The 20,276-nt window shown below is 38.2% G+C and overlaps 1 protein-coding gene across 4 annotated transcripts in view; it reads left to right on the top strand.

Annotated features, from left to right (window-relative positions):
* insyn1 (inhibitory synaptic factor 1) overlaps positions 1-19,653 on the top strand; it is a 74,619-nt gene extending 54,966 nt beyond the window's left edge. For all 4 annotated transcript variants that reach the window (XM_082182287.1, XM_082182286.1, XM_082182284.1 and 1 more), the window contains one exon: positions 18,749-19,653. In XM_082182287.1, coding sequence (XP_082038413.1) covers positions 18,749-19,513 — 765 coding nt within the window. In that variant the 3' untranslated portion in view covers positions 19,514-19,653. The remainder of the gene's footprint in view (positions 1-18,748) is intronic.
* Positions 19,654-20,276: the final 623 nt, after the last annotated feature.

The raw sequence follows: 20,276 nt of genomic DNA, 5'->3' as shown, positions 1-20,276 counted from the left end.
ATGGCTGCTATCTATCTATCTATCTATCTATCTATCTATCTATCTATCTATCTATCTATCTATCTATCCATACACCTACCCACCCACCCATCCACCCACCCACCCACCCACCCATCAATCAATCAATCAATCAATCCATCCATCCACCCATCCACCCATCCACCCATCCATCCATCCATCCATCCACCCACCCATCCATCCATCCATACATACATACATCCACCATCTAAACATCAAAGATGTGTTAATATAATCTGTGTTTAATTAGACAGGTGGGCAACTGTTTGGACAGAAAACAAATCAGTGTTATGTAGCTCAACACGGTTAGTCTTAACGTTTGAATCTCTTGTTTTCTTGATTTACCGCGAGTAACGTGTTTTTAAAAATAATTAAATCCAACAACACTGTTTTGTCAAGTGGCTAACATAGCATAATCAGAAACAGCTTTATTTGTGCTAGCAGTTTCTCCAACATACAATGTTTTAAAAAGAATTGCATGATATTTAGCAACACAATTCATCCAGCTTTTATTACAGTTTTTCTCAGTCGCTTTGGTACGTTTCTCGAATCATCCTCGACTTTTACAAAACAGTAAGTAAGTGCATTTCTCAAAACAATTCTTACAAATAGCAAAACACCATGGATTGCCAGCAAAAGCCAGTCTCTTGCTCAAAATCCTAAGTTCATCTCTCAAAAGTAAATATCTGTGTCAGTGCCATCAGAATGAAAGACAGGAGAACTGGTTTCTCATTGGTTGATCTACATTCTCTTCATTAGTGAAAGTCAAGATTCACCTGCACAATTCATCAATTCATGGCACAATTACAAAAAGTCTAATAGAAATGTGTAGAAAATATGCTTGACAGTTTATGACAACTAGATCAACCTTTTTGCATTTAATGACTTATACGATGAACTAATGACTAGATGTTTTGAGGGGTAAGACTATTGCACAGAGAACTATTTAATACATTTTCAGCAACATGGCATTAGCAACCGATAATGTAGGAAACCGCAGACAATTGTACATAATCAGTTGCATGAATGGACCAAAGCAATCGCAACTTGTTCACTCACAGCGTCATCAAGCTACGCCTGCTATTGTTTTGAATAAGTGACCTCTAGTGGCCAAACTTACACACTGTGCCTTTAATGACAAATCATTACTACATATCCTCTGAAGTGTTGTTTAAGTTATGTAAATATATAACCAAGCATTCATGAGAAGACGTCTGCTGTGCAGAATAGTTTCTTCTGCAATGGTGAAGCACATACAGCATATTTCTGTACTTTTTCACATCTTTTTCCTTTTTCTTTGTACCATGATTCAGGGATACAGATAATTATTGCAATTACTCTGAAAATATGACTATTAAATGTACATGAATTTTAAGTTGTCCATGTTCCAGAGGCATTGTGAGACGTGAGATGCAGATCTATCATATAGACGTGTCATATTTCACATCTCTCAGCTCTAATAGTCGGCTCTAAAAGTCACTCTAATAACGGCACTGAAAGCATGTTTGGCAGAATGCCGATGCCATTGAAGATTTTCAGGGGTGATAACTAACTGTGAAAGCAGGGAGCAGATGTTCAGCTTTATAAAACTGATCTTATATTAGTGATCATTTGTTATTTTTGAAGCAAATCTCAACCTTTCCGGAAGGAAAGACGGAAGGAAGGAATATATATTACACACACACTGTATAAAGACATTGTAAACAGACTGTGTGGTCACAGTTATGAATATGGGACTATTGACTAAAACTTATTGTATTTTATATGTACAATAAGCAGAATAATTGCAACAACAACAACAACAACAAAAAGTGGATTTTTAAGGATAGAAAGCATGTGTCAGAATGCCATCTGTCAGTCAAGTCCGAAGCAAGATGCATCCCAAAGCAATGCATCATTTCAACAGCATCTGACGGCATGTAAAAATAAACAAGTAAATAAACGACTTTTGAATGATTCGTTACAAAAGTGTGCATTGTAGTTTGTGATGTACACTATTTTGTGAATGAATGCATATAAACATTATTAACAGCTCAGTTTATTTATATTAATATTTTTTTCAAAATATGCTTTTCTCTGTTTTTCAGTTGTCTTAATTCTAATTAATTTCAGTTTTTAATCATTATTTTACTGAAAAATGTCAGAGAAAGGTGTATGATTCACGCCTGGGGTGCAAGAGGTCCCAGGTTCGCATCCCGGACGAGCCCCCAATTCTGTTACGGCACACTTTATTTTGATAGTCCACTTTAGACATTCTACTAACTATAAGTAACTTTGCAAGTCAGCTAATTATAGTTAGTAGAATATCTAAATAAAGTGTAACTGAGAAGAATTATTTGCAATCCCACACTTAATCCGAGTCCATATATGAATAATAAACATTAAATATTTACTTACTCCAGCAAGCACATTTTAGCGAAATTAGTGTTGTTTATGGAAATAGCCCTATATATGGATCTACTGTAATCAAGAGGGGGCGGAGCTTAGCGAATCATCAAATGCTTGCCGGACTGACAGGTGACAGTAAAATGATTGTCAATTAATCTGAATGTTCTTCATAATTCACCACAAATCATTATGAGTTTTTCACCATCTGTAACCAGCCCACATTCTAAACTAATAGCCCACTTCTAACCAATTAAACTTCATCTGACATGACATCTCTGTCTGAAAAAAGTGGACAAGGCTAATAATTAATGCTGTTGATATAATTGCTGCCCTGTTCGTGCTGTCACACCGAGGTCTGCTTGAGTCAGAATGAGTTTCTGCTGTTATTGCACTGAGCCAAGCCGCTCTGAATCCAACTCTATCAGCAACATTTATTGGCTCTGTAAGAAACTGAATCTGATTTTCTAGTATTGCAGTGCAACCAGACATAATCACCCACTAAAGCATTTCATGCTAGCTGGATAATGTAAAATGAATTAGGCTATTGAATCAACTAATATTCTGGCAGAAATATACAGATTCTGAATGAATGAATGAATGAATGAATGAATGAATGAATGAATCAATGAATCAATGAATCAATCAATCAATCAATCAATCAATCAATCAATCAATCAATCAATCACTGAACCAATCAGTGAATCAACGAATCAATGAATGAATCTGTGAATGAATGAATGAACAGCATATGTACAGGATAGATTGTCCCTGTTGGGTTTTAAATTCATTCAGATATTTAATTTGTCACGTTAAAAGTTTAATAATCAGCTAATCTTCTGGCACAAATATACAAATTCTAAATGAATCAATGAATGAATCAATGAAATGAATCAATAAATCAATTAATGAATCACCAAATCAATTAAATGAATCAATGAATCAATGAATCTATGAATGAATGAATAGCATATGTACAGCATATATTGTCCCTGTTGGGTTTTAAATTCATTCAGATACTTTATTTGTCACGGTAAAAGTTTAATATTAATGAATATCCCCAGTATTTTACATGGAAGTGTTCCTGGTGACGTTGACCCAAAACTGGTCACAGAAGGATAATGATAAATCACAAACTTACACACGAGCCGAGCTTCTCCAGTTGTGTTAGTGGATCTGAGCCCAGTTGAAAACACGCCAGTGCAATGAGTGATTCTTTCGTTTCAAACCATGACGAAAATTAACCATTGACTCGGAAACTCCTGACAGTAAATGACTGAATAAATCCTATGATGCTAATAACCTGTCAGCATCTGCTGCTGAATAGACCCTGATTGTAGATTTAGTGTGTGTTTTAGGAGGTTAAGCGGGCAGAAGGTTCCCCGGGGACTGCTGGATATATTGTTGTGATTGTGTTTGCAAATAGACTCACCTTTGCTTCCGCTCCTCCATTCAGATTACACCGCAACCATTGATTCAGCAAACTAACAAGTCTGATAAAGGTGTCACAGCCTCTCCGAGGTCTTGCTAAAGAGGAAAGGGAAGGAATGGATCGGAAGACAGAAATTGAAAGGGAGAGGAGGATGGAGGGGAGAGAGTGAGGATGTGTGTGTGTGTGTGTGTGTGTGTGTGTGTGTGTGTGTGTGTGTGTGTGTGTGTGTGTGTGTGTGTGTGTGTGTGTGTGTGTGTGTGTGTGTGTGTGTGTGTGTATATCTCATCCAAAATAAAAGTTTGTGTTTACATAATATATGTATGTGTACTGTGTATAATTATTTTGTATAGATAATTACACATTCATGCATGTATATACTTAAGAAATATTTGCATGTATATATACTGTAAATATATGTATAATTTAAATTATATTTAAATATAAATATTTTAAATAAAAATATAATATGCATATGCATGTGTAGTTATATAATATACAAATTATATTACATTATTACAAATTATACACACACATATATTATGTAAACACAAACTTTTATTTTGGATGTGATTAATCATTGCCCAGCACTAGAATTGATATATCTGTATATGAAATTGTATAAACATATTGAAATTTCAGCCTTCATGTTTCTCATGAAAGTCAAGCCCAGAATGTCCGAATATTTCCAGTTCCATCCTTCATTCTGAAATGTTGCAACCTTGAAAACCCAACATAGAAATATTGCAATGTTTGTTTGTTTTTGTTTTGTTTTGTTTTGTTTTTTCTCAAAAATTCACCCCGAAGCAAAACACGCATAAATATGCATATGATTTTAATAACCAATGACTCTAAAAAGAAAATACATCATCAATATCAAGGCTGGTGTTTCTGAGGGTTAAGAATCCTTTAATCTCCCTCTTAAGTCTTTTAACATCCTTTCAAACATGCATAAAAATTCATAACATAAACTGTGAATAATATTCCACAACCCAGCTGATTTTAAACTGCAACACCCCCTGTGATTTATCTGAATAATAATACACAAAATCAAAAAGCTTTGTTCTCTTGATTAAGCAAACTGAACAGCGTGACTCATGTTGCTCAATTCAAGCAATTGAGTCGATGTTTTTGTCTCATCTGGACGCCTGGATCCTGCCACGCCATACATCAGATCACTGCATCACTGATTGTGAAGCGTTACCTGGCCGTGTCAAGGTGATTCTGATGATCCAGGCCTTGAACAAGTCCAAAACAAAAAGGATTGAGGAATGGAAATAGATTTGCTGCTGCTTTGCTTCATGCCGTATAAAAGCAGCTCTGAGAGCAGAGTAACATAAATCACTGGCTTTCTTTTTTGTCCTTATTTATTCAGAATGCTGGAGTTTTCACTTCAGTATGGGAGTGCAAGTTACATTTGTTGGGTAATGATATATGGGATTTTTCCAAATGAGAAAGCGGAAGCTATTTAAACAGATGCAGTGTGGGCCAGAGAAACAAAGCAGAGCGCCAGAGAGACATCGATCTGACGGCCGGCGGTATCAGCGAGAGAATGAGAGTCTGTGAGAGAGAGAGAGAGAGAGGGAGAGGTAGAGAGAGAGAGAGAGAGAGAGAGAGAGAGAGAGAGGGAGAGAGGTAGAGAGAGAGAGAGAGAGGGAGAGGTAGAGAGAGAGAGAGAGAGGGAGAGGTAGAGAGAGAGAGAGAGAGAGAGAGAGAGAGAGAGAGAGGTAGAGAGAGAGAGAGAGAGAGAGAGAGAGAGAGAGGGAGAGAGAGAGAGAGAGAGAGAGAGAGAGAGGGAGAGGTAGAGGTAGAGAGAGAGAGAGAGAGAGAGAGAGAGAGAGAGAGAGACAGATAGAGAGAGAGAGAGAGAGAGAGAGGGAGAGAGACAGAGAGAGAGAGAGAGAGAGAGAGAGAGAGAGGGAGAGGTAGAGAGAGAGAGAGAGAGAGAGAGAGAGAGAGAGAGAGAGAGAGAGAGAGAGAGAGAGAGAGAGAGAGAGAGAGTCTTCCTCACAGTCTCCCGCCCAATACTATTTTAATTCCTGATTTTGCCCCACGAGTGACGAAGGGCAAACCACAGTCTGGGAAAATATGAAGTCTGGCAGGAAACTGCAGCAGGACGCACACAAACATTCCCTTTAAAAAAGAAAATCACAAGCAATGCAGACAAAATGAAGAGACTGATAGTTTCTCTGCTCGATCCAAGACTCTGAATATGAATTCTTTGATGACGCTCAGATCACGCTTTCCACTACTGAGATTCAACACCCGTATCTTTCATTAGTTATCGTACATATTCATGCATAAAGCATGGTTCTCGCGATGTGCATATTGTAAAGGTGCATACATTAATTAATGCTCAAGAAGACAACACAATTTATTAATAGCTGGGGGGTGTAAACTTTTAATGAAGACATGCAATTATTATAATTTTTTTATTAAGTACAGTAGCTAAATAAGATACTTACATGTTTATCCAAGGACAAACTGAGTATGTTACCTTGATCATCGCATTCAAATCTTTTCCACTCTTGTTGCATCGTTTCCTTCTTGAGCATCAATGAATGCTTTCAGATTTTGTGTTTCATTGGACAACCAGAAGGAAACGATGCAAGAGTGGAAAATATTTGAATTGTAATGAATCCCTCATTAAAATATGTCAAAAGATGGATCTCAACATTATACAGTCCCTGTTGAAAGCCTTCAAATATCGATATAATAGTCAATATTGAAGTAAAATGTAACTATGCAACAATATAAGGATTTGTTTTGTTTAGTTGTTTATGAGCCAGTCAGAGAACTCCCTGCCATTATGTATTTTATGACATCGGGTTTAAGGAATGGTCTATTTCAATGTAGGAAATCCCGCAGATCTCTTTGAGCATCTTTAATTGCATTACCTCCAGAAACAGTGTGAAAATCCAACTTTCTATTGCTCAGTTTACAATGTGTTGGCCATTTCCAGTACGTCATCCAGGTTATACATGCTGAGAGATAATTACTACCCCTGTGCCCTTTGTGTACACTCTCTCGGAGAGTCTCACATCCACACACACTCACACGTATAAACACAGCTTCACACTTATTCACAGAGTAACACATGAAGGGATTTAAAGATGATGAATGTGTCAGGGGAAGAGAAAAATGCATGTGACTTAATTAGTGACTAATATACTTCTATTATGTCTTTTCAAATGTGCTTCCCTGTCTAACTTCCAATTATACTGTCAGCCACGGAGAGCGGGGCTGTGGGCTTCATCACTGTAATGCACAAATTACTCTCTTTAAGCCACCGTCAGGTAGTCTAAATAAACTCCCGACTGTTTCTTCAAACAGATGAAAAAGTCGGTAATAAAAAACGTGGTAGTTACGGAGGATTTAGTGTATTGCGAGCTTGTGTCGTGAAGTCAATGTGAGAAATATTCAAATTTTTAAGCATTAGAAAATCTTTGGGGAAAATACAGAGAACATAAGTTATGAGATGCAAGTGAAATTCAGATTACTCTGCTGTTTCTCCAGAGACTGCCATAAGCAAATGCATCAGCCAATCGAGTGCATGCTCCAGATCTGTTCAGTGAACACTTATTTCACTGATGAAATGACTTCATTATATAATCATGAGGTTCAAAGCAAGGGAAAGAAACTACAGCACATGCTGACAGTGTTAAGATGTGTCCAACCACTGAGATATAGTGTAGGCGAGAAAACCTCATTTTTGACTTTCGACAGTCATGCCATGGATTTGCCGTGCCTCTCTTTGCTGAAATCTTTCTTTGTTGAGCCTTTTGTCGTCATCATTCACGGCAAATATGATCTACAGTGTGTTTCTAATGGGCAGAGCTGATCCATTGTATATACTGTACCTTCTGATTCATTTCTGAATAGTGGTGCACACCGTCTCAGACATCATGAGCTGATTTGATAGAGGACTGTATTTCTCTTTGTGGAAAACAAGGTCCTGGGACGAGGAAACCACAAACAAATAGTCTATTGCAAAAATGCAACTATATGCTTCTTGTTTCAGGCCCTCGTCACGAGTATCTCCACAGATGCTTCTCAGAGACGTTGCTAGATTACACATGGACATCATCATACGCACCTAAACACATCATTTATAGAGATAGAAAGATATTTTTACATAATCTTCATAGTAGAATCTCTGCATGAGCAAATTTATTGCTTATAACTCATTTATAACACATGTATAACTACTATTATTATACAGTCAGAAATGCAAATGTGATTATTTCATTGCAAACGACTGGCAGAACAAGAGTTGTTACATAATCTTCACAGATGTTTTATCGCTACATAACACACATACAAAACACATTTATAATACACTTATAACATATGTATATAACATTATTATAATGTCAAATATGCAGGAGTGCATGATTATGTCATGAATAAGTGTAATCAGGGGCAAACAGTTACGTTACATAATAATCAAGTTATCGCTATATAATCTATTTTATTGTTTATAACACAATTATAATGCATGTATAACATTTACACAGTCAAAAATGCAAAAAATGCATGTTTTTTCCCATTATGATTGACTCAATACTCATAGAGACTGAAAGAGAGATTATGTTGCATGATCTGTAAAGTTGATGTTTTATCTCTATTTAAGCAATTTTACTGCTTATTGTACACAGCACATGTATGACATTATTATACGGTCAGAGTATTTCATTGTGAATTACTGGCTGTACTCATGGACAGAAATAGCTATGTTACATAATCGTCATAGTAGATGCTTTATCTCTCTTTTTAGAAATGCACTGCTTATAATACATTTATAACACATGAATAACATTATACTGTCAGAAATGCAAACGCACATGATCATTTCATTTTGAATTGCTGGCAGTTCTCAGAGACTTTGATGTGCTGTAAGTAATTCTTATGTTCAACAATTAACGTGTGACTTGTTTGCAATGAATAATTCATGTATAGCCTAAAGAACCTGTGCAAGCCACCTGGTAATAACACAGCGAAAATGACATCAATTAAACTAAATTAACCCTATTTCAAACAGTGATGAATACGTGCTTGTATCTGGATCTGGCCGTATGCCTCAGGTAAAGCAGTCGGCGAGTTATGTAACGGGGATCCACAGAGCGGCCCAGTATCACAGAACTGCTCAGTGCCGTTAATAGCCAGCAAACCCACATCCAAAGTTAGCCAAGCCTATATCTAAAGATAGCCTTAGCATATCTATAGCCGTGGCCCACATAATTCTTCAGCTCAGCCTTACTCTGAGAGTTTGAAACGACTACAGCCAAGCTTCTGTAAGAGGAGAGGAAAAATAATGACCGCTTTTGACAATCCGACTGCAATTAGGAGCAGAGGAAAGTGTGCGTCAGATCACAGGAGCCACTGACTGACACCCATTATACAGCTGTGTGTTCATGCTTCTGATTATCCAGCTGTTGAGAGCCTCGTCGCCCCACTCGTGGTGTGTGTGTGTGTGTGTGTGTGTGTGAATATGCAGCATGTGCTAAGGTCTGCTTGAAGTGTTATTCCGGAGTCTAGATAAAAAGGAGGGTGTTGTGTGCTTAATGAACGCCCGAGCCCATGCTCCCATGTATGACGGGATAATTAGCCGCTAACGGTCGGGGGGAGCACTTCAAACACACACTTCACACACTCAGCACGGGATGAGTGACACATCGTACCAATCTGGTCTGCGTGACCCAGATCATCCGTTAAAGCTCTCACGCGGATCCATGCAAAAAAAAAAAAGAAGAAGAAAAAAACATGCTCGCGTTTGAAATCTTAATGCATGACAAAGGATTCACTTGTTCTCTCACACATATACAGTATAGCCGATACTTTACTCCGGCATCAGACGAGCTCTGACTGAAACTCCCTGGTTCCTTCAGTAGTGAAGACACACAGGTTTGTGTTGCATTGAGTTTCATTTGATGCACTTTTTTTAGGAAATACAACTTGACCATATAGAGGTCACTAAATCTCATCTCAACATTTTATTGATTGGTTATCCTCTTATTAATCTAAACATCAACATTTGTGAACAATTAATCTGTGAAACATTTTAAATGCCAATTATAGAATTGATTGGATTACCAAGGGACAGAAGGGCTATACTAATTTATTTTTCACATTTTTGTTCTTTATAACCAATTTGTGGTGCGGTGGTTTTGTTGTTATTAATGTTTATAAAATAAAAAAAATAAAAAAAATAAAAAAAAAACATCAATATTTGTGAACAGATAATTGTGAAGATTTTTTTTTTATTCAAAATTATATATTTTAAATATTTTAAAATATATGTCGTTTGTATAAAAAATAACTTGCAGAATAATATAACTTAAATAATATATTATTATAACAATATTTTGGCGTGTAAAAAGAAAATGAGAAACCAAATAATGGTAGTCATGAATGGTTCGTCACAATCAGTTCATGCACAAATTATACACTCACCTAAAGGATTATTAGGAACACCTGTTCAATTTCTCATTAATGCAATTATCTAATCAACCAATCACATGGCAGTTGCTTCAATGCGTTTCACAATCTGCTCAGTTACTGGGATTTTCACGCACAACCATTTCTAGGGTTTACAAAGAATGGTGTGAAAAGGGAAAAACATCCAGTATGCGGCAGTCCTGTGGGCGAAAATGCCTTGTTGATGCTAGAGGTCAGAGGAGAATGGGCCGACTGATTCAAGCTGATAGAAGAGCAACTATCAGAATAACCACTCGTTACAACCGAGGTATGCAGCAAAGCATTTGTGAAGCCACAACACGCACAACCTTGAGGCGGATGGGCTACAACAGCAGAAGACCCCACCGGGTACCACTCATCTCCACTACAAATAGGAAAAATAGGCTACAATTTGCACGAGCTCACCAAAATTGGACAGTTGAAGACTGGAAAAATGTTGCCTGGTCTGATGAGTTTCGATTTCTGTTGAGACATTCAGATGGTAGAGTCAGAATTTGGCGTAAACAGAATGAGAACATGGATCCATCATGCCTTGTTACCACTGTGCAGACTGGTGGTGGAGGTGTAATGGTGTGGGGGATGTTTTCTTGGCACACTTTAGGCCCCTTAGTGCCATTTGGGCATCGTTTAAATGCCACGGCCTACCTGAGCATTGTTTCTGACCATGTCCATCCCTTTATGACCACCATGTACCCATCCTCTGATGGCTACTTCCAGCAGGATAATGCACCATGTCACAAAGCTCGAATCATTTCAAATTGGTTTCTTGAACATGACAATGAGTTCACTGTACTAAAATGGCCCCCACAGTCACCAGATCTCAACCCAATAGAGCATCTTTGGGATGTGGTGGAACGGGAGCTTCGTGCCCTGGATGTGCATCCCACAAATCTCCATCAACTGCAAGATGCTATCCTATCAATATGGGCCAACATTTCTAAAGAATGCTTTCAGCACCTTGTTGAATCAATGCCACGTAGAATTAAGGCAGTTCTGAAGGCGAAAGGGGGTCAAACACAGTATTAGTATGGTGTTCCTAATAATCCTTTAGGTGAGTGTATTTATATATATATATATATTGTATAATTTGTGCATGGTTTGATTGTGACGAACCATTCATGACTACCATTATTTGGTTTCTCATTTTCTTTTTACACCCCAAAATATTGTGTTATCTACTTCAGATAAACCGTTTTCAACCCCTAAAAGCTGCAGTGAGACTTTATTTTTGTCCGCGAGTCGAAAGTCCGACTCCACAAGACTCCCGATAACCTGTAAACCCGATGTCCCGTACGTGCGCCGTAGGAGCTGTGATTATTTCCTCGTTGTCTCTACCTTTTCTTGCTCTATGACATCACCTTTAATATTCATTTACAGTATCAGCTGGACTGAGAATCTGATGCCTTTGCTGAAATTATTATTATAATGTTTTTCTTAAGCAAATTTCACAACGATAAGGACGATGATGAATCCGCCAGCAGAATGTAATAGAAAGGCCGGAGCAGGATAGCACGTCCCGCATGCATCCCAAAGTGAACTTAAACAGAGCGGACGATGAATTGATTTCTCTGCGCTTGAAAGTCTGAATCGCTGCATGAGCGAAATACATTAAGGAAATATTTACCAACGGTTCACTTTGAAATCAGCATGTGACGCTGTTGCAGTAATTGTTTGCAGTTCCTAATCATCAAATTCGGCCTCTAACTATGGAGAGGCGGTTTTAATAGCTCTCTGTTCCCATAGTGCTCACATTTCAATCAGATTCTTGGGGAAACTCATGCTAGAGGCTGAATATTATATAATGGATCATTCAGGGGGACTGGAAAGTTTTGCCTGACAAACTTTCTTCTTTTTTTTTTTCTTTTTTCTTTTTTTATAGCTATTTAGAGTTGATGGAAATTATTATTATTATTATTATTCTTTTTGGTGTGTATACTGTTATGTAAAGTAGGCTGATTGTGCTGGTTGTTTGAGACATAGACAGCATGAAAACAGCACTCAAAGACTTTCTACTGAAGAACTTTATAAATGCCCACAATTATTAATGCGCAGGATTGCAGTATTCAGCAGAAGTGTAAGTAGGACAGCAGTATTACTGTAATATCTCTCAGCAGGACAGTACTGGACAAACACATTCACAACTTACATATGCCTTTATTTCAGAAGCTTTTCAGATGAAATGAGAAGCACAAATACTACACATCAACAACTGTGAAAAATTTATCTGTGAAGAGTTTTGAGATTGTCAATCAAAATCATATACATTTAAATATATATTGTATATATACAGTAGTGGCCAATATTATGTCCAGAGGGGATAAAGACCCTACAAGTTCAATAAAACAACCAAAATATGAGGTAAATATTTAAATATGAGGGACGAACTAATGACTATGGCCTGGTTTCACAGACAGGGTTTAGATTAAGACAGGATTAGGCCTTATGGTTCTGTCAGGGCATTTAAGTAGCTTTAATAAACATGCCTTAGAAAAAAAAAAAAACATTATTGTGTGAATCTTGAGACAAAACAAAGACAGTGACATATTTTAAGAAATGCTTTCAGTTAAAACAGCTCAAGCATTTTAGTCTGGGACTAGCGTGAGCCTTGTCTGTGAAACCGGGGGCATATGTAGATTATGATTATTTATACGCTCTTAACTGTTTGTTACATATTTATGATTTAATGATTTAGTGAGTCATAAATTGTTATAAAAAAATGGATTCCTTCTAGAATGAAGCACTGAGACGTGTGTCTGATAGATTATACCACAATATATTGGCAAATAAACAATCAAATAATGGCACAATCACGAATGGTTCGTCACGATCAAATCACGGGGAAAACAAGTGTGTTTGCTTTGCGTTTCTTATAAACAGTGTGTGTTTACTGCTAAAATGCAACATTTTAAATTATTCACAAATTAACTGTTGAGTGTCAGCAAATGTTGATGTTTATAGATAAAATAATTTTAGGTATTGATAAATCATGCTGAGAAGGGATTTTGGTGATTTACTTGTATATCAACACAGCTGTGATTACCTGTTTATCTATTTAATAAATTAAACATATCTTTATACATATACTTTTATACAGTTGCATTTGTAAATGTATTATTCACAATTAAAGTTGTGTATGAACACAGAAAGGGAACTGTCCTGCAGTAAACATGTTCAATACAAATGAAAGTGACCCCAAAGCAGGGCCGAGTTGAGCTAAAGCACAGAACAACAGCAGCGCGTGTTTTCATGCCTTTCCAGTGCGTGTTATTCACGGACCAGCGCCACAGATGACATTTAGCAGGAGGCTCTGGCGGGGAGTCAGCTGTCACTCGTAGGAATGCTAACCTCTGTATGCTAGCTCCCGCTATACCTGCGGTTCCTCGCGGACGGGAGAGGAGTGTCCTGCCGTTCCCCGTACAGACGGGAGAGGAGTGTCCTACAGTTCCTCACGGATGGGAGAGGAGTGTCCTACAGTTCCTCACGGATGGGAGAGGAGTGTCCTGTACCCGTACAGATCGTAGCCCTGCTAGCAAGTCTATCGCTAATCCCTCGCAGCTCTCCGGAGGTAGAGCAAAAGACGTCAGGAACACGCCGATAGAAATAACGTCCTGAGCATTGATCTACACTCCATAGACACATTTACATGATGTCATAGTGGATGTGTTATTTTTAGATATTTAATATCAAAGCTGTGTTGATATACAAGGAACTTTTCCCTTTTTTTCCCTCTCGGTCAGAGGTCACTAAATCCCATCTCAGCAATTTATTAAAAAGTTATGATTTTATTAATGCCTTTACTGTTTTTACATCAACATTTCCCAACAGTTAATCTGTGAATGAAGAATTGAATGCATTAAAAATGCAGAATTTATAGAATAGCGTTTCTATAAGTTGTAATTTAGCAGTAAACACACACTGTTAAAATACTCTAGACATTCAGTGATTCAGTTGTGACAAACCATTCTTGATTGTGCCATTATTTGATTTTTATATGCCAATATATTGTAGTATAATCTATTAGAAACACTTTATAATAGACTATTGAGAGAATGATTCAATGACTCTCTCATGAAGAATCTCTCATCTGTGTTTTTAATTGAATCAATTGGTGTGTTTGAAGTAATCAGATTAATGAATGATTCCGTGATTCGCTTGCAATGTAACTGCAGAGAGAGCCTATCTTTGTTACAAAGTAACTGGCCATATTGTATCTAAAATGTAACTCAATATTGACTTGCTTATTATAAACGTATTGTTTTCACACATCTTCAGAGTTGCAGAAAGGCCAGTTTGGTGTCATTTGCAACACCAGATATAATGGTTCTGAACGCCAGGTCTTTCAGCCCACAGTGTGCAGTTTTCCTGGATGTTGCTGATGTGTAATTTAGCTACAGTGAGACGAGCGTAAGCTGAAAGCGCCGGAGTGGGAAGAGGAATCTGTTCTGCGTTGAATAATCCAGCTGCAATCTCTGCCATTATGAGGGCCGAGGCCGACAAAAGGATGTGATTTTTACCCTATAGACTGTAATTACTATTGCAGGTTCTCATTGTGCTCCTTCCAGTTAAAACGCAACGTGTCCCAACGCTAATGACTTCTTCCTGATGTGTTCATTCATCCTTTACACTTAGGCAATCTGTTTACCCAATAATTTACTCCATAGCCCACTCCCTCTCTCTGCATCTCGGAGGAAAGGCGCAGGGATTACTGCTCATTGTGGCTGCGTCGAGCCCATCTGTGACCTAGAAAGGTTTCGCAGACCCTTTAAGCTTGCGCTGCTATCTAGTTAGATTGCTTCAGGAGCTGTTGTGGGGTGAGGGCATCGCCTAGGCTGGCTCATTTGAATGATTTTGTTTTCCCCCGAGGAATGCCTGCGTTCTTCGAGCGAGCCGCGGGAACGGAGGCGGCTGCTTCCGTGATTACGCCGCACAACGGACATTATCAGCCAAATTAGACGTTTTCTGTTTCTGTTAGCAGTTCGTGTTGCACTTGGAGGGGGGAGGTGGAGAGGTATAATTTGTGCAGTGTTAACATACTTCCTTCTGCCTGTGTTAAATGTAGACAGACATCCGGCCCGACACAGCAGGTGGGCTCAAACAATGGATTTAGATGGCTTAAAACGGGACTATGCTGTACAAAAATATGTGAAATAAGCATGCATACAATTATGCGTACATATAACTCAAATTTGAGCCAACAAATGTAAAAGTAATATCGTTCAATAGCTAATGCAGTGTTTATTATGCAATAAATAAAAAAGTCAAGTGCCAATGACCAAAATAAACTGTACGTTTCCCAGCATGAGACAGATTTACCAGATCTGACCTATAAAATGACTTGTGCTCGATTGCATACCGTTTTTAAACCTGTTAATTTAGAAGTTATCAGAAGAAGCACTGGTTAATGACCAATAGCAGACGGGGAGTGTTCAAGAAACCTTTTTATCTACGTACACTCTTAAAAATAAAGGTTCTTTATTTGTCATTATGGTTCTATGAAGGACCTTCGACATCTAATGCACAAAAGGTTCTTTATAGTGGAAAAAGGTCCTTCAGATTATTAAAAATCTTGGTTTTGTTTTCAGGCTCTACTAGAACAGGTTTTCCTGCTTGAATGTTGATTATTTTCCTCATATTCTCCATTGTTGCGGCTCCTCTCTTCCCAGTCTGTCAGTAACGCTCTGTTTACTTCCTGTCTCTATGAAGCTCCTCCTTCTGAAAAGCACACTGTGCTCTGATTGGTCGGCTGGTGCAGTGTGTTGTGATTGGTCGAGCGCTTCGAGTGTGTTTGGGAAATGTCCCGCCCCTTACCATAACCACCAGTTTAACACACTACTAACTAACTCAACCAGGCCCCGCCCCTTTATTCTGCGTATTGATTATTATAATGAGGAATATTGTGACGTTTGTTCCCGGAAGAAACTCAAGAAGACTACAATGGAGGCGTTTCAGGAGTTCAGAAACACTGACACTGATATAGAGAAGAACTGGAGCTTCTTCATGATCAAACAGCAACATTACACACTAAAGAAAGATGCACAAAAAGCACAAAAGGTCATATTTAAGAACTGTTCACTGAAGGATTCTTTCCGGAGCCAATTTTTTTTTTTTTCTATGGCATCACTGCAAAAAAAAAAAAAAAAAAAACTCTTTTGGAAACTTTATATTTTATGAGTGTACGTCTGGTGCCTCTAGAGGCTCAGAAATTACACACTTCACCTTTCAATTGGAATTGGAAATAACTTTTACTGACAGTGCACTTGTTCCTGTGAGGATGTGCTGCAGTTCCAATTAATATTAAAAATGGCATGAGTCATAACGGACCTAATATAGATAAAATTATGCTCCTCTCTTGGATGACAGCGGTTTGTGAAATGTGTCTAACGGTGCCAGACTATCCGGAAAACATTGATTGAATTAAATCCTGCTTTTGCGGGACGAGTAATCTAGTAAACAAAGCTATCTCATCCGCCCTTGGGCCAGCAATTCATCTCACATCCTCAGCACCTCAGTGTGTGTTTTTAAGCTTCCTACCCTTCATCCAGAGACGCCATCGCATACGTTACACTGCTCAGGCAATGTCATGAGCATCATGAACCAGAAATCAGGAGCATAGACTGAAAACCAAGGAGGTATAATAATAATAAATAAATAATAAAAGAGGGAGAAAGCATAGCAGTCTTTAATGATCCTTCAGAAATCATTCTGACATGATGATTTGATGGTCAAGAAACATTTCTGATTGATATCAATGTTAAAAACAGCTGTGGTTTTATGGAAGTTATCATAACTGGTAGTTCTATGATTTAATTGGACAATGACAGACAGGGTTGGACAACTATTGGGTGGCAGTGATGATGGGAACATTATTAAAAATCTGTCACTCAATTCAATCCAATTGCCCTTTACCTAAAAGCTGTTTCCGAGCCAATTTATCATTTGATTGGCCTAATAAATGTGACATCTCTCTCTAAAGAGGTTTTGTGAGGGGTTTCAATCATGCAGGACGTCATGTTTCTCCAGCTATTTGACACAATATGGGTGGGAAAACATCTTAAAAACAATGGGAGGTCCAGTCATAAATGAACTCTATATACACAACACAATACAAGTAACATATAGTAAACGAAGCAATTTCATGAAGTCAAGCTGTCGTAGTCCATAAGCGTCTGAGCAAACTCCACAACCGGCTTTTGCAGCACATGCTTAAATATAGTATCACCCGTTCAGTCAGTGATTACAGATAGAGATGAGAAAAAGTGTCTCAGGCAACTCATCTGTTAAATCAGTGAGCGGATCACGGAAACACAGCCCTCCTCTGGCTTTCGCTGCGGTGTAATCAGGGATTTAGAGCTCCTAATTGCTCCTTTGGAGTCATTGTGCCGGATAAATGAATTAGATTTTTAATCCCTCATGCCAGCAGGGCATTTTCATCTGATCCTTCTGTGTTTATGCCACAAAGTGACAGGAAAAAAAACACACCTAAACCAAGAAACCTTGTGACACGGGTCTGAAGAACATCTAGATCAAATTCTCCTCATTCTTAAGGCCACAAAGGGTTAAAGGGTTAGTCTTTATTCAGATCTTAACTGGACTAACTGCTGAGACCAACATTGGGAAAGAATGTTGGGAAATAAACGCACAGGTTATTTAGGTTATTGGGAGTTTATTTTATTTTATTATTATTATTAAATCAACAGCATGATTTTAGCATTCAAATCAGAACCATTTGGACTGATATTACAGAGTTTCTAATATTTCACCCCATAATACTCGTTAATCATTTTATAATACTGTAATCTTTTGCAAATCTCAAAATTAATAATCTATTTTTCATATCTGAACAAGTATGTGATGCCTAAACTGTCTTGTATTTATTTATTTATTTATTTATATATTTATTTATTGATGTATTTAATTGTAATCTATTCAAACATTCATTGGTTATAAAATAATAATTGCTTTGTCAGTATATGCAATAATTTTATCTTAGGTTCTGAAACTGAACACACACACACACACACATATATATATATATAGTTCAACCGTGTGTTTTTTTAAAGGGAAAAATATTCAATAAAGAAAAGATCATAAATGTGCAGTGCGTGTGTGTGTGTGTAGATAGATCGCTGGGCGAATCATAAAAGCCCACGCTGGGATTCACAAAATAATTGTGAAAATTAATTTCATATACTGACACTTCCATCGAATATTGTGTTGGACAACGAGGGCCCTGCAAGTCAACTCAATTCAATTTTTGTTCAAACAGTTTAATAAAATGAATCATGATCCTTGGATCACTTCAGCGCTTTCCGAGAGCAACTGAAGTTGACCAAAGTTAAATTAGTCTGACCTTCAGGGTGACGCTAATGCATGTTTGATGATCAAGGAAGGAAAAGCCATTATTTCATCATTCTCTCTCTCTCTCTCTCTCTCACGCAGGTGGTGGGTCAGATCGACAAACTCACATCGGATTTTGACTTGGACCTGGAGCCGGATGACTGGACGGTGGCGACGGCGAGCAGCACTTCGAGTAGCGAGCGAGGTTTGGGCGAGGCCTTCAGACTGGACTTCCTCGGCCAGGACATGCTCTCGGACAGCTGGGACTTCTGCAACTTCCTGGAGTCGGCGAACCGGAAAGCACACAGGGATGAGCCGGACGAGGCCCAGACGAGGCCCACAACCGCCAGCGTGTACTCGCAGATGAACGGGGGTCTCCCCGTCCCGAACGGACCTTTAATCATCACACCGGACTCCTCCAGCGAAGAGGCGTCTAGCTCAACGCACAGCCAGAAAACCTCCCGGACCTCCGGGACCAGAGAACGGGTCCGCTTCAGCGATAAGATCCTCTACCACGCCTTGTGCTGCGACGACGATGAAGACGAGGAGGAGGACGGCGGCGAGGAGGACGATAAAGGCGAGTGTGGGACCCCGGATACGGACAGCGAGCCGAGTCCGTTAGCCAGTTCTCCGATCCCGCCGCTATCCTCCTCCGATCTCTACAATTGTCGGGAAACGGCGTCCGCGGGCCCGTCGCCAGTGAAGGTGTCAATGATTGGCTCTCATACGCTCCCGAGGAAAGGTCTTCTTAACCCGGGCTGCCGGAAAAAACTGTTACGCAACAGCAGCACACAGACGGTTTCGGATAAGAGCACTCAGACTGTACTGCCATACGTCCCCGCCAAACAGAAGAGCAAGGACCTCTGAGAGAACAGACAACTTTGCATATACGAAACAAGAAGGACCTGAGACAGGATTACAAAGAACTATATACTATTTAATATTAAATACATAGATAATAGATTAAAAAATAAAAAAAACACTAATGAATTACTAAATAAATTATATATGGGGAAATTTCAAGACTTTTGTCCTGCATGAAACACTCTCGACTCTTTCTTCATTCATTATCAGAGATTAGTTTCTTTTGAGCGTTATTCAGCTTAAGATTTATTAATAACCAGCTCTTAAAAGTGTTCATACGACAACTTTAGTGGTTAGGAAAGTTTCAAAACTACACTATTGACCAAGGCTGCATTTATTTGATCAAAAATACATCAAAAACAGTGATATTGAGAAATAATATTACAATTTCAATTGGAAGTTAAAATGGGAATTTTTAGGAATACAAAATATTCTTAATTTTATTCGGTAAAACTTTACAATAAGGTTTCATTAGCTAGCATTAGTTCACTACATGAACTGCACGTCTACATAATTGATTAATCTTTGGTAATGTTAATCTCAACATTTACTAATACACTAATAAATTCAAAAGTTGTATTTGTTAAAAATTGTTAATGCACTGTGAACTAACATGAACAAACAATGAACGGCTGGATTTTCATTAACTAACATTAACAAATACAGTAACACACGTATTGCTCATTGTTAGTGCATGTCAGTTAATACATTGACTAATGTTAACAAATGAGACCTTATTGTAAATAACAATAAAGAAGAATTACAT

This window comes from Leuciscus leuciscus (assembly GCF_965113295.1).
Source record: "Leuciscus leuciscus genome assembly, chromosome: 10".
Classification (NCBI taxonomy): domain Eukaryota; kingdom Metazoa; phylum Chordata; class Actinopteri; order Cypriniformes; family Leuciscidae; genus Leuciscus; species Leuciscus leuciscus.
The sequence above is the reverse complement of the archived record's forward strand: the minus strand, read 5'-3'. Positions and strand labels throughout refer to the sequence as shown.